The sequence below is a fragment of the Argentina silus genome, assembly GCF_951799395.1.
Source record: "Argentina silus genome assembly, chromosome: 3".
Taxonomy (NCBI): domain Eukaryota; kingdom Metazoa; phylum Chordata; class Actinopteri; order Argentiniformes; family Argentinidae; genus Argentina; species Argentina silus.
The window spans coordinates 4,312,106-4,326,265 of NC_139657.1; the positions used below are offsets into that span (position 1 = coordinate 4,312,106).

Genomic DNA, 14,160 nt, shown 5'->3' on the forward strand with positions numbered 1-14,160 from the left:
TCAGGCTGCTAACAACACACTGAGGGTCGGTTATAATTAGCAGGTTAGCTAGGTCAGTTACCATGATATCATTTTACATGTTCTGGAATTCAGTGTAAAGTGTTCTTCTATTCAAATGAATATCAAATCTACTAAGGCATTCATATTTAAAACAAAACAAATTACTGTCAAGTTATGCGAATACTGTATTTGAAAATAGCTGCCATTCAGTATCTGCTACATTCCAGTGAAGACTCACGGGGGCTGGAGGGTTCTTTCAGAGGCAAGGCGTCAGTTCACTGCACTGGGACAGCCGGGGACCAGGCACACAAAATACCCCTCAGTGTTACTCTGTTGAGAAAGGAGAAGGAAAATTCAAAATCGTTAATTAGTGTCTACAACAGTGCCGATGATAGGTGAGGAAATAGAATTCATTCATTCATTCACAGCTTCTAAGATACATCATCTAAGAATGAGAGTGTTTAAGGTGTAACAAATTCAACTCTCAGGGCTGTGCATTACATGTAAGAGAAGAAATGGGTATGATTGGTGTTTTGATTGGGCTAAGATTGGCACTTTGACAAGTTCCTCACCTGTAGGTTCTGGTGGCACACAGGGTGATGGGGCTGTGTCAGGTGGTTCTGCACACACCTCCCAAAGCGGTGCAGGCAGACGGGGTCAGAGGGGGCACATGTACGGGGGCAGGACGGGGGTCTCAGTACCAGACAGCTGGAGCAGGAGGTGTGCTGACAGGAGCCATGGCATCCCTGCTTCTCTAGGGACACTGACCTGCGGCAGACACGGAGGGAGTGCCATTCAAAACGCTTTACTAAACAGAAGAAAACAGGAGAAAACAGAAAACAGTCTTTTGGAGGGGAGGGGAGGGTGAGAACTGAGAGCTCCAGTCCAGATGGACTCACCTGGCTGAGCAGATCTCAGAGGGGTTGGCTTGGCAGTACTCCCACGTACACTCAGGGCGACAGGTCTCCACATCCAGGGACTCCAGCACTACCGTGAAAAACACAAAACACTGTGTAATACAATGAACCATAAACAATGGCTAAATGCATATACAGACGTAAAACGACAATGGGTAGTGAATGAATGGACCACTTTCAGCATCCCATGGAGATATTTTCAGCAGGTACAACATTCATATCTGTCTGATCTCGGATACAGTGGATATGATAATCTACAACAGAATTGAACTATAGAATTGACTATATAGATGCAATTTCTATAGATATGGACGTTCATTTCACCATGGCCAAGATAAGAGGTGTAATTATGTCTCAACTGTTAGGAGAAAGTGTCTTTGAATCAGAAGCCTTGACCGCATTATCACTTTTCGCATTATCACTTTTCACAGCTCATAAATAAGATTAACCTCACTGGTGCCAATTTCTCAATTTCTCCACTTTGCTGCTAAATTGAGTTGCATGTTAGGTGCATTATGTGCACATTGTAATGACTGAATGAATTTGCATCACTCAGCAATTTGCACCATTCAATCATGAATTTCAAGAACCATATACAGTATTATGGCCAGAATGAGAAGAATGGTGCTGCTCCATTGATTCCAATCCAGCACAGCATCATTAGAATGCCTGACACTGTCCTACCAGCCAGGACATTGTCCTTCTTGCATTGACTATAACACAGTGTTTAACATAATGTCATCTGTTTACCTGCTTTGCAGACCCCCTTGCGCTCCGTGTCTGGTGTACCATCTGCAGACTCCTGATAAACACACACCAGCCCCTCGTCACACTTGCCCAGGTATTCCCACGACCCCCCGCAGCTCTCTCCCGCTGTTCTGGCGCATGCCGGGCAGCAGCCACAGATGCCCGTGGTGAGGCCCCCCTTGCACTGGAGCCTGAGGGCCCGGCGTGGGGTGCAGTGGATGCGCTCACAGGGTGGGCAATGTAGCGCCTGCAGGGTCTGAGTCCCAGTCCCAGACAGTGTGTTCTCTGACCCATATACCTGCAGCGCTGCTGCTCCCACCACCACCAGTACCCACATCATTGTTTGACTCATCATTCTGGTGGTATCCAGAGGTGGAAGGACCTGTCGCCACCTTTTATACGTCAGTCCTCGGGTGAACACCACCACTAAGGAGACCTTGCAAGTTTATGAGCCGCCACCTCCACCCCCACTGACAGCCAATGGATGAGGGGGTATTACAGTAAGTGTGTGTAGTCTAAATCTGCTGTTAATTATCCCCAAGCCTTATCTTTACAATCTCTTCCTTTGTTTTCCAATATTTCTTTCTTTTAAGCCCTTTTAGATAAGTTTGATCCAGGTGGAAAGACTGGCCCCTTTGTAATACAAGTCACATGACTACCGAAAGGGGCAATTCAGTGTCTGATCAGATAATGACCTGTTTCTTACAAGGACGAACGGGCAAGATTAGGACATGGGCAGGTTATCTGAACAACACACAGGACTTTTCAGAAGTCTGCAAGCCCTAACTAGCTGTGAGCCTAAATAATACAAATGTGTCAAACCTTACTAGTGTCAATCGAGAGACTTCTGTCTTCGTGGCTTGTGGCCAAGTGGTCTTCTCTAAGGATGTCACAATGAAGCAATATCATGGCTACAAATCAATACGACTTCAATAAACTGCGCTACGTAACAATATCAAGAGCATGCATGCATGCTGCTGCTGCCATTACCTATTCAATAAATTGTCATATTGCTTAAGAGAACATTGACCAACAATTGTTCAAAGGTTCCAATTAGGGGCTCAGAAACCTGTTTCATGCAAGCTCTTCCTCTGGTGATATAAAACGGCACACATCACCCTTCGCAGTTACACTGCTTCTCCCTGCATTTTCTGCTGGCAGTTTTAAAGCTGCACATATGATGCAAAACATATGAACTGCAACATGCACAAAAACTAAGAATTGACACAAATCTATTTGCAGATGATTTTATTAAATTAAATACATAATAAAAAAAAACACTGCAGTCCTTGTCAGTTTCATTGCCAATCCAGAAATGTTAAAAGGTAAAAGAATATGCCAGTACAACCACCTTAATACATTTGGTCCATTCCTTAGTTCTCTTGCTTTACTTGATACAAGCCGTGCAAAGTTATGTCAATGTCACCAATTATGATTGTTCTTTCAACCCCTGGAAGTGATCACAGGTATAGTATGGGTAGTGTCTTGCAGGATGAAAACAATGCCATATTTTCTATTACTACCTTTTTTCTTTTAATGCTACATACCACACTGTTTCCGGCACTATAATTTCTCATTCTCATCAGAATTTCGTAATTCATCATACACTTCCTAATATGCTTACATAATCAGGTGATATTTTTGCAGGTTCAATATTTGCCAAACCCAAATGTGAAGACAATAAAAAACAATGTTCTTAAAAATGTAAATCCAAACTATTGGAGAGAGGTAGGATATGTTCAGAGAACAATCATCCTCTGTAGATCGAACACTACAAAGTAATCAAATTAGGTTTCCTACTTAAGTGGCATCCTTTCAACCACCATCTAAACATCTTGGTAGAGTCTAAGTATTCAATAGAAATATTTTAGAATCATGCAACTATGTAAACATATATTGTGTGTACCCAACATTTTCAATTGCAGTTATGTTGTTCTGAATTAGGTCAATGCCTTTTATGAGCATTTTCATCCAGCAAATACTGTCATGTCTACTCAAAGATAAATATTCCCAATTGAAAAAAAATGGGACAATCACTAACTGTAACTTTGCTGCCTACATTCTTTAAAAAAAAAGAAAAAAAAAGAGAAAGAAATGCATTCCATGTTGGAAAGCCATCCTCCCAAGTACAATCCATGGCGGTAATACATGAGAAAGACAATAGGATTTGCATAGCACACCAAATTTATTTCCTCCTACTTCCAGTCTTCAAACAGTAACAATGCATTTTGATGGGTAATTTCAGATAAAATTTAATTAATTTTAGAACTGGAGAAACAGAGTATGCCGTTCTCAAACTTAAAATTGTTGTGGGCAATACATTTTGAAATCCAGTCAGTCAGCCAGTCTTCTGAGAGCTTCTGTTACTTACTGGTCCATTTGAGGACAAAGTAACCATGATTATTTCTGACAAGGAGAAATAACCATGTTGAGATGCACTTCATAAAACTATTGAACACTTTTGGAATCATGTGTATGTGCGACATGAGGGCTTTCTAGGATGGCTTTGGGCAGTAGAGGAGTGGATGGTTTGAGCAGAGCTGAGAGGGAAAGCCAGTCGGTGTCACATGAAGTCCTCGTAGTCCTGTGCATAACCTCCTTCAAACTCTCCATAGTCTGCAAGGTCATCTTTCATCTTGGCTTTTTGACCCCCTCCAAGAACCGGCCCTTTCTTCTTCTTCTTTCCCTTATTTAGTTGCTAAAAAAGAAAAGAGAAAAAAAGAAAAAGAATAAGTATCTATATATATAAGATACAAAAAGAAAAAGGATTAGCATCTATATATATATATACACACACATATACACATACATACTGGGGATCATTTCTGGGGTTTTCTTTCAATCACTAACCTTTTCCTGTTTCTGTTTCTCACTGAGTAAGACTGTGAGTGAGTTGTGGATCTTCTTTAAGTCCTCCACCTCCACTGCACAAATCAAAGAACATTGGTTTTATAACTTCATGGCAAAACACCAACATGGAGCACCTTTGTCAAATGGTGTGATCAATAACATCTCACATCAATCAATGTCACACTTAAATACTCACATGAGAGGCAGAGGTCCCGAAACAAGGACTCTAGGAAGCTGGAATAGTGTACAGACTTTTCATAGGGGGATATCTTGTCCGTCAACAACTTCTGAAACTCTGTGAAGTCATCTTTAGAGGAGGGGCTTATGGCATCAATTCCTGTTACGTTGTTTGAGACGTTTGAGACGGCTGTGACGGTTGCGACACCTGATGTTGAGAAAAATGTATGTAAGCATTGATCAGAAACATTCCATTTACAACTATTGTTTCCTCAATTGGTAAAACAACAACAACAAAAAAAGCTTTTTTACAGGCAGATTTGTATTCGTCTTTTACCATTTGAACCTATTGTGCATTCCACATGTTATAGATCTATTCATGCCCACGAAAGAGAATGTTAAAGAAATTGTGTTTATTAGATGTCTGACAACATCGTGACAGTTCTATGAACGCAGCCGTTACTTAGCAACACAAGAATCTCTTCCTGCACGTCCTCTTACCAAAAGCATCCTTCGCCAGTTCAAGATCAGCCTCCTCCTGAAGTTGTTTCGCTCTAAGTTTCGCTGCTAATTCATCCTCTGGTGTGAGTTCTGCGCTTTCTTTGGATTCCTCTAACTAGCAAGCAAGTACATGAAAAATTATCATCATACAGATCAAGCCAATGACACATCATTCACACAACAAATCAAAACAATGATCCTGATCCAAGTCTAAACTAAATGACAGATGTGGTCGGTTACAATAACTATAAAATAATTCAAGACAGTACATGTCTTCAACAACCATCATTATAGAATCACAAATCATGAACTTGGCCATCACCCAAATAAACAGGAATAGCTGGCTAGCAGTATGCAAATAGTACACAGGTATGCATAGATTGTGTCAAACACTTACCCTCTTTCTCAACGCTTCACGTTTTTTTCTTTGTAAACTTTCCTTTTCTTTGATTTTGTCAATTAATTTCTTCTTCTCGGATAGTTTTGCCTCTGGAACATGAAACGGGGAATGGGGTAAGTATAGTTGCAACTCACTGGGTGAGAATGGGTAATACATTTAATAGAATTAAAAGTGGATGAAATGTGTTTTTGACACCTGTTTTTTTTTCACCCTTCCCGTCTTCGTCGTCATCCCAATTATCCTGCAAAGAGCAAATTGAGAGATAAAATAACATTTCTGTGAGGGAAGAAACAATCTTCAGTTACATCAGTTGATCCATTTCGAATTTCAGTAGCGTTGGCATAATAAGCCTAAATCTAATGTGCTCCCCTCATCAAATCTAAATCGGGGTGACAGCACCCCTACATTCCCGACGAGCTGTCACAAGAAGCTCACTAGTCGCTACACTGACAAGCCATATGGGTCAGCTAGCTACTTAGCTATCTGGTGTAGCTAGTTGCTAACACCGGCCGCTACTGTAGGGATTTATGACATAAACCAGTTCAAAAACTAAATAGCAAACGTTAGCTAGCTACGTAGTTTCCATAGTCGGTAAAAGAGCAGCTAGCAACGAACAATAGCCAACTAACGGCGTAGCCAACGGGGCCATGAGTTAGTTGGTGCCTGGGCCCACGCCATTAATGATGATGATGGACGTGTCACTAGAAACTTCTAGGCTGCACTCCAGCACAGAACCAGTCCAACATAAGTTAGCCTAACTTGAGAAGAGTTTAGCTCGGTGTTCGTGGGATTAAACTAGCTGGCGAGTTATCCCAATTCGGTTGCTAGTGCCACAGCTAACTCTTTCTAGTTGACATGAGGTAGCAGGCTAGTGAACTGTCAGCTGGCTAAGTTAGCTCGCTAGCGATACCTTCACATCATCCTCCTCGTCCTCGCCTTCCCATTTGTCCAACACTGCCGCCTTCTTGCTCGGCTCGTACGGCTCAAAAGTCTCGGCATCTATGGGACACAATACAAACAGGCATATCACTAATTTAAACTGTCATCATTTGTATTTAAGTTGTCCTATGTTTCCAAGCGAGATGTGACAACTAATTTTAAATGTACGATAATCTACAAACAAGTAGATTCTCACCCCAAGAATCTGCCTCCGCCATTTTGCCTGTATGTTTCAAGCGAATGAATTCCGTGGGTGTATTTGGTTGTTAGATCTTTGGTTCCGTGACAGAGAATGCACTGATAGCAAAGAGCACCTCTGCTGAAAAGCAGCTACCGCCCCATTTCTGGTAGGGGGTGGCCCTCTATAGCCTAGTCCAGCAAAGTGGCTTTTAGATAAAATGATGACTAAAGACCAAATGTCAGCTTTCATTAGAGGGTATTTTCAATCACATTCTAATATCAATTTTACCATTTAGAAAGTGGAAGCAATGAGTTCATAACCGCAGGCGTGAACTCATTCCACACAAAGTGCCTTTATTTCTAAATGGTACAGTAAAATATATATGAAAGTAACCTCAAATTAAAACTTACATTCTGTACTTTTGCCTAATTCTTATTTGATAACCCATTTTGCATAAGTACTGACACAAAATCAATATTTGTGTCCAAATGTAATTTCACTGATTATACAGATAAAGCCAGAGTGTAATTTGATGGAGTGCTGTGGGTGCAGTGTTTCCTGTAAACAGAATAATCAATACTGATGTAATTGATGTAGTCAATAAAGACCAATTCACTAATTTTCATTCATTGTATAAAAATGTATTTATGAAGGAAACCATGGAGTAACACTGAATACAACAGGAGTGACCGTCCAAGAGTCAACAACACGTTGAGTCTTTTATCTGCCAAACTTGAGACTCATACATAATAAAGATTCCACACACAAGACTAAGAACAGCATTGAAAACAAGATTTTTAGATAAAACATGTTGGCGATTTGCTGGTGCTACAATTTCAAAATTTCTTGACAGAACAATTTGAGGTGATAACTGTGTACAAAATTGACAGGATTTTACATGTACTTACATAGGGCTGGATGTTACGGTATTTTTTTTTTTAACAAAAAGTGCAGGACCGCTGAACCCCCCCCCTCCCCCCCCTCCCATCACATCCCAAAACAAGAGTACAGTAAAGGGGTTAACATCGTCTTGGGTGGAATCTCAAATACAAATTTTCTAAATTAATATCAGGCCATCCTATGGCTTAAGGGTACTCAATTGAAACCCTATACTAGTAGATTACATTACATAATAACCTTAAAACATCATGATTTCATAAACATTTCCTCCCAAAGATACATTTTAAAACCGCACCTTATTACAGAGACCACAACTGCATTTAATGGACTAAAGCAGACTAGAAAAGAAAAAAATTGCAGGCAGACAACAGGAAAGCAGCTCTGTAGCATCAACTTCAAACAAAACACACTGAAATATTTTTGTTGGTTTAAAAAGGCAGTCAACTAACAGAGGAATGCATACTAAAATTCATAAGCTAAAGAAAAAGTTTTAAAAACCTTGAAGAAAAAAAATTATATACATGTCATATATACACATGTAATTGGGTGAGTATATTATACTGGTTTGACTGGCCATTCCTGTTAAAATGAGTCTGGAGCCATGAGGTCCTAACACTCAAATACTGCATGACATTCAGTTCCATCAGTTCAAAACTGTAGCTGCAGATGAAATATCTTCCAGAACATCACCTGCTTTCAAGAATAAACAAGTCACTCCAGAAAGAAGCCAGTAAAATACAGAGGACTGCTCTGGGTGTACAGTTCTGTTGGAGTATACAGTTTAGTTTGAGTATACAAACATATACTTATACTCAAACATAGCTTCAAAAAATTCAAAAGATTGAGGTGTTTTGTACAAATTTTCAAGGATAATGGCAATGCTGTAGTTGTAGACAGAAATCCATTTAACATCCCCATTTGAGTCAGTTGATTCTTCTTTTTCGCTTCAGTTTGATGCCTCCATCTCCATTCCGTTGGATTCCATAGCCAGAGTTCTCAGTCTGGGGGAAGAAGGTCATGCAGACGAAACCGCTCTCGGACATGTGGCCTTACATCTTCATTCTGCAGAAGAAGGGAACACAATAATAAAAAATAAAAACAGACCAAAATGACAGCACTGACTTTCACCAAGAGAGGAGAGAGGAGAGGACAGGGTTACACTATACACTACTACATAAAACATGTTGCTATTAGATAGGTAGACGGACAAATGTGTTTAAATTGAGTACCCACCATCTCCACAAGCTTCTCCAGGAAGGGAACCAGCTTCAGGAGTTCGTTGTCATTTCTGTCCATGAACCAGCTCTCAATTGGAATCCCATTGGAGAGCTGTAATGGTTCAACAAAGTAGTTTTGAGTTTCAGTAAAATAACCAGTACTGTGAAAGCTACAGGGATATTAAAAAGAAAAAGTGAATGAAGGCTTACCTGATAAGCAAAGGCTTGAGGTGAATTGTCAATTATTATCGTCTTTGAAAGATCCCTTCCAAGAATGTTGAGGTCCTTGATGTAGTTTCCTTGTACACAAACACAGTGCTCACGAAACAACCTATGCCTGTAAAAGAGAGGAGAAATAACCATTACACTCTTGTCTAGATAATTCACATGGAGTGGATGTTCTCAGAACTAAAAAATAATGCACTACTTACAATGTTGAACCATATATGCCACAACCAATATCTTAAGCTGTTTTTCATGTCTAAACTTGCTTTTTAATGGAACAGACATTCACATCCAAATTAATTTTGTAGACGAATAGAAGACATCAATAGAAGATAAGATCCATTGTTTAAAAACTTGAATCTGTTCAGCTATGATTTACATAAAATCTGAAGCTGTGTTTGTATAGAACAGTAAACTTGTGCTTTCACTGACCTGACCAACTGTTTCTTGGGATCCAGGATGTTGAGCAACTTGTCTGCATACACTTTCTTAGAGGCAGTAAAGAGAATGATCTGTGAACAACAAGACAATGGCGTTAAATTGTGAGCGGGTTGAAGTTCGGTTTTGGCAAGTCTACAGTTGTCTGACACAAACTTGGTTCAATCAGAAGAATCTCACCTCATAAATTTGAGACATGCGCTCCAGGAACTCTCTGAAGAAGGGCCTCAACCGGACATAAACCTTCAGGAAAAAACAAAACAAGAAAAACTTCACTGAGACCATGTCCCAACACTGCCCCCCGGTCAGTGAGTCAGACTGCCCCTCTCGAATGACAATCGCAGAGCATGGCACAGGCAGCAGTACCTGGTATATGACGTCTTGGAAAAGCACAGGAAAGGTCAAGGCAGCATCCTCTAGTTCGTTCAAACTACAATGCACCAACGTTTCATCCTAATGGAACACAACAGGAAAGAGCCTCCATTTAGATAAGCAACGGTTAACTTTAAGATAGTTAAGGAATACTTCAAGGAATTTCTCAACAAACATCTCGAAATGACTCCAAATGAACCTTGTTGATCAAGTGGTATACAAACAAAGGCAAGCATCACTCCCAAATAAAATTACAAAATTTTTCCAAAGGCATGAGATTGCGAATTAAAACCAAGTTGCGCAGTTACTCACCAGGTCCAAGACCAGGGAAAACTCTGGTGTGCTTCGTGTTTTCAGAGGCAGTGCCGGTTTGCGGGTCATCTGCTCCTCTGTCAATGGAGGCACGTGCTTGATGAAGAAGTACCTGAAACAGAGCAGGCGGATATTAGCTTATCATTAGTTAGTTGTCATATCAAAAAATAAAATTAAAAAAATCTAACTAAATTGGTTTGTTTACAAGGTGACTAACTAAATTAAGTTCTACTCACGGATCAAAAACCTCCCACTCCTCCTCATATGTGCCCTCTGCAGGGGCTGCGGGTGGTGCATGAGGATAAGTGTTTTCCGGGGCACACCCAGGAGCTGATCAGGGGACAAAGGCACAAATTATGAGTAAACAAGTCTAACCTCAGCTCTGGCAAATTTTCATACATTAAGTCAAGAGAACAGAGATATTTCAAATGATCCCAGTTCAAAAGTGACCCTCACTCCCTGGCATGGCCACAGAGGAACCTCTGGAACTTCATATACCTGTTAGTGGGGGCATATCTGTTTCGGTGACAATCTCCCCTTCTTCGACAGTTGCTTCTGGGGCAAGTGGAGGCTGTGGTGGTAGAACTACTGGGGCAGTAGGACATGGGGAGATGCCTTCTGTGGATGTGGGAGTACTGGTGGGAATCTCTTCCACCTGCTCCATTTCCAACTGCTTCACAATCTCCTCAGCCTCCACAGCCTGGCCAGGGGAGTCCGACCCAGGAGTGGCTAGAGAGAGAAAGAGGGGGGGGGAGAGAGAGAGAGAGAGATTGGGGGGGGGGGGGGTATTTAAGATGGATGAGGAGAGGACATAGACATGAGATTTTGTTGAGAACATCTTGTAGTTAAAAAAATAGCAAAATAAGGCCTTGATCATCTGAAAATCTTTGCAGCGTTTAAATAGGTCTGAAATCAAGATCAAATATCCAAGTGAAGGGAGAACATAAGTGAGGGTCAGGAGTCAGGTCTTGGATGATGATGATGCACTAGTACAGAGTCTTATACCAGTTTTGGTTGCCGGTGAGAAGAAGTTGAAGACAGGAGAGAAGATGGTCCCCAGCAGGGTGGTGCGCGGTGGGCTGTTCAGTGGCTCCACGGGGGTCTCTAATTTACCATTTGGCTTTAGAGGCTTACTGTTGCACGTCATTGTATCTGAGGAGAAACATAATCCAAATGAGAAATTAGTTTAAATTCACTTGCTCAATTAGCCCAATTAAACACTTTTACATCCAGTGTACACATCTATCAGACATGGATTGAGCTAATTGCATTTTAAGATGTTTTTCTTTTTTTTCGCGTCTAGGATTAGACACGAAAGGCTTAATCTGGCTCTGGGGCTCCCTACTTCATAAACGTGAACAATTCTAAAACGTCATGAGAATTACTGACTTGGCAACATCTGAAATTAATCCTAAAGATTATCAACTGACTCACCAGCTTTATTTGGGCTTCTCCTGCAGGTCCTGGGAATTTTGCTGGGGAGACCTCCAGTCTGCGGCGAGGATGTTATCAGGTTGCTGTCAAGATTACAATCAATACGACTCCTCTTGGCTGGGATGTCCTGCTCCACCTGAGCGTAAGAGAGGGCAGAATAAGCAGGTAGTAAAACACATCCTCAGGAGAAAAAGAACAGACCAAGGTCAGAGACAGCAGAGCCTGGGTCAGAAATCACACTGTACATACAGCCTCATCTTAGGTTGAAAAGCAGTGGGGATTTGTGCCATTTTACGGAGGTTTTTCAGTTCACACACCTTGACAGCATTTCCCCTGATGAACTTCTTGATGGTGGAGAAGAGGCCCGTTTCATTTTTCTGCATCTTGCCTCTGCCTGTAGTGGGGGAAGACTCCACTTCACTGTGTTTCCGTTTAGCCTGGGACGGGCGGGCTGCACGGGCCGGGCTCGGCTGCTGAGAAGCCTTACGCACTCTCAGCCTCATCGTGCTGAGCAGTCACATGAAAGACTAATTGGGGAGAGAGGGGTACGTTTAGGGGTTCAGGTGAAAGGAAAGGGATGTAGAGAACACCAACAGAGCATGATTGAGCATCAACAAATCCATTCCAAATAAGTTGGTGTTAAGTTCAGCCTGTAGCTCTAACCCTAACCCAGCCTTTTTATATTAAAACGTAAATATCCATAAATTGGATAACTTTACCCTTTCAAATCAATCTGAATGGTTAATCTAGCTAATCAGCTATCCAATAATATGTGACCTTAGAGAGAACTCCAACCATATGGAAAAGACAACATTTTATTGATATTGATGATATGGTATTGACATTATGGTTTTGTTGCCGAGCTACATCAATTGCACAAGCAACATGTGCGCAAAGACAGTCGAAGTGCTCGCTAACGTATAGTGGGAGCAACAAATCTGGTTGTGAGCACTGAAAAGTGGGCGGTGTTCATTCAGCTGGCTAGCTAGCGTGCTAACTTAGCTGAAGTTGGCAATGGTCTCGGTTAACGTTAGCTGGCTAGCTAAGTGGCATAGCCTGGCTAAAATAACCGGACCAGATATATAAATTGCCTGGTGGCCAACGCTGAACCAAACACATATACGTGTACTAACGGTTAGCTAACTATTGTCTCAGGATTTTAGGTGGCAAGTCATGGCTACAATTTCAAGTCCACGGCGGTGAACATTAGTTAGCTGGCTAATTGACACTAGCTAGCAAACTGGTTGCGTTATGTAACATCAAAGTCAGTCGGCCAGCTAGCACGGGCTAACGCACAGAGAAATAAGTTAGCCAGTACTAGCTAGCTATGTTGATGTTACCGCTTACGTTAGTTAGCTAGTTTAGCTAAATTATTACACATTGGACACATTGGTGTGTAAGTGGTTAACTATCAATCTGGGTAATTTAAAATTGTGTGCCAGCGATGTGCCTAACCCCAGCAATGTTCATTTCGGAAGCGACAGCTACACTAGCTAGCTAACATAGCTAACAAAACATGCACAGCATGTTAGCTGTGCATGCAGTCTGCATGACAACAGAAAATACACAGTTCAATAGCTCACATATTACAGTTAGCTAATAACATCTTGCACGGATTTCAATGCGCAATAATTGCAAACGTTGTCTAGCGACTGATTTTAGTTCTTAGTTTAGCTACGATAAGCTAGCCAGCTAAATAACAAGCTAGCTCGCTAAATTGGTTAGCATGCTACCAGGGAAAACGGCAGCATTTTCATTAAAAGCATAGCTGATTACTTACCGATGATCTAAGAAACTATCAATAAGTCTAGCTGTTGGCCCGACAACTGGTAGCCGCAACTGGGCGACTACCAGGAGAGGTCTGGTTGTCGTTGTCGCTGCCAGCTGTGTAGAACCATAGACTATCGACTGGATCTTCAGGACGCCATTTCCCGCCTCATCACAAACACAGCAGCGGCGTTGGTTTTGTGCACCAGTTTACTCCCAAAAGACGCACTGTAACCGGGATGCCTCCTATATAGGAGCCGGGTGCCCTGTTACAAAGCACTGTTTGGCTTGGTACAAAGCTGACGACAAGGGGGATGCAAACCTATGTATCATTTTTACTGAATGCAAACATCGGAATAAGCACATGCATCCTGTTTTCAGGTGCAAAGGTATTTTTTTAATGAACAGGTATGACATGTCACTCACAGACATTATAATAATATCACCTGCTTTACAAACGAAAAATAGTATTACATTCTCAAATAACGTTATGAAAATGTGTTTCTAGACGTTCCAGCATGCTACTTAGTTGACAAAGTAACTCGCCACCGGGCGCCGGTGCAGATTTCTATTTCAAAGAGGCCGCTCCGCCCTCCCCGGTTTTGGCCGCTCACCGACACGGGCTGTAGCTCGGTCCAAATCGAACGCCACTACTGGGTGCACGCGATTTACACTCCATGAATGAGGCACATGCATTGGAATGTGGATTCTGAGCTTTTTAGAAATGTTTCACTTACAAGATACACGTACCAGTCCCTGAAGAGATCAAGTTGATGATACATT

The 14,160-nt window shown here is 41.6% G+C and overlaps 3 protein-coding genes across 3 annotated transcripts; all 3 read right to left on the bottom strand.

Moving 5' to 3' along the window:
* Positions 1 to 270: 270 nt before the first annotated feature.
* On the bottom strand, positions 271 to 2,001 carry LOC310801617 (uncharacterized protein; the record flags this gene model as incomplete). Its single annotated transcript, XM_083665683.1, has 4 exons — positions 271 to 330; positions 573 to 768; positions 900 to 987; positions 1,668 to 2,001. 4 exons carry the CDS (start codon positions 1,999 to 2,001, stop codon positions 271 to 273), a joined length of 678 nt encoding a protein of 225 aa, XP_083521809.1.
* Positions 2,002 to 2,922: 921 nt separating this feature from the next.
* eif3ja (eukaryotic translation initiation factor 3, subunit Ja) lies at positions 2,923 to 6,816 on the bottom strand. The gene is made up of 8 exons (XM_083665758.1): positions 6,728 to 6,816; positions 6,503 to 6,591; positions 5,788 to 5,833; positions 5,590 to 5,681; positions 5,193 to 5,307; positions 4,711 to 4,899; positions 4,515 to 4,588; positions 2,923 to 4,362 (listed from the first exon to the last, which is right to left on the bottom strand). The coding sequence occupies exons 1-8, from the start codon at positions 6,747 to 6,749 to the stop codon at positions 4,228 to 4,230; spliced, it is 762 nt and encodes a 253-aa protein (XP_083521884.1). The 5' UTR covers positions 6,750 to 6,816; the 3' UTR covers positions 2,923 to 4,227.
* A 526-nt stretch (positions 6,817 to 7,342) lies between these two features.
* On the bottom strand, positions 7,343 to 13,544 carry ctdspl2a (CTD (carboxy-terminal domain, RNA polymerase II, polypeptide A) small phosphatase like 2a). Its single transcript, XM_083665946.1, has 13 exons — positions 13,391 to 13,544; positions 11,928 to 12,137; positions 11,611 to 11,746; positions 11,182 to 11,328; positions 10,675 to 10,905; positions 10,413 to 10,506; positions 10,177 to 10,288; positions 9,859 to 9,945; positions 9,673 to 9,735; positions 9,487 to 9,566; positions 9,040 to 9,166; positions 8,846 to 8,941; positions 7,343 to 8,674 (listed from the first exon to the last, which is right to left on the bottom strand). Exons 2-13 carry the CDS (start codon positions 12,111 to 12,113, stop codon positions 8,609 to 8,611), a joined length of 1,425 nt encoding a protein of 474 aa, XP_083522072.1. The 5' UTR covers positions 12,114 to 12,137; positions 13,391 to 13,544; the 3' UTR covers positions 7,343 to 8,608.
* Positions 13,545 to 14,160: the final 616 nt, after the last annotated feature.

Coding starts and splice junctions, on each gene's coding strand:
- eif3ja (XM_083665758.1), bottom strand. CDS start 6,749: ATGGCGGAGGCAGATTCTTGGG. Junction 5,682..5,787: donor GAAGGGTGAAAAAAAAACAG/GTGTCAAAAACA, acceptor TTCATGTTCCAG/AGGCAAAACTATCCGAGAAG. Junction 4,900..5,192: donor ACTGGCGAAGGATGCTTTTG/GTAAGAGGACGT, acceptor TCTCAACATCAG/GTGTCGCAACCGTCACAGCC.
- ctdspl2a (XM_083665946.1), bottom strand. CDS start 12,113: ATGAGGCTGAGAGTGCGTAAGGCTTCTCAGCAGCCGAGCCCGGCCCGT. Junction 9,167..9,486: donor CCCAAGAAACAGTTGGTCAG/GTCAGTGAAAGC, acceptor TCTCTTTTACAG/GCATAGGTTGTTTCGTGAGC. Junction 8,675..8,845: donor TGGAGAAGCTTGTGGAGATG/GTGGGTACTCAA, acceptor CTTCTTCTGCAG/AATGAAGATGTAAGGCCACA.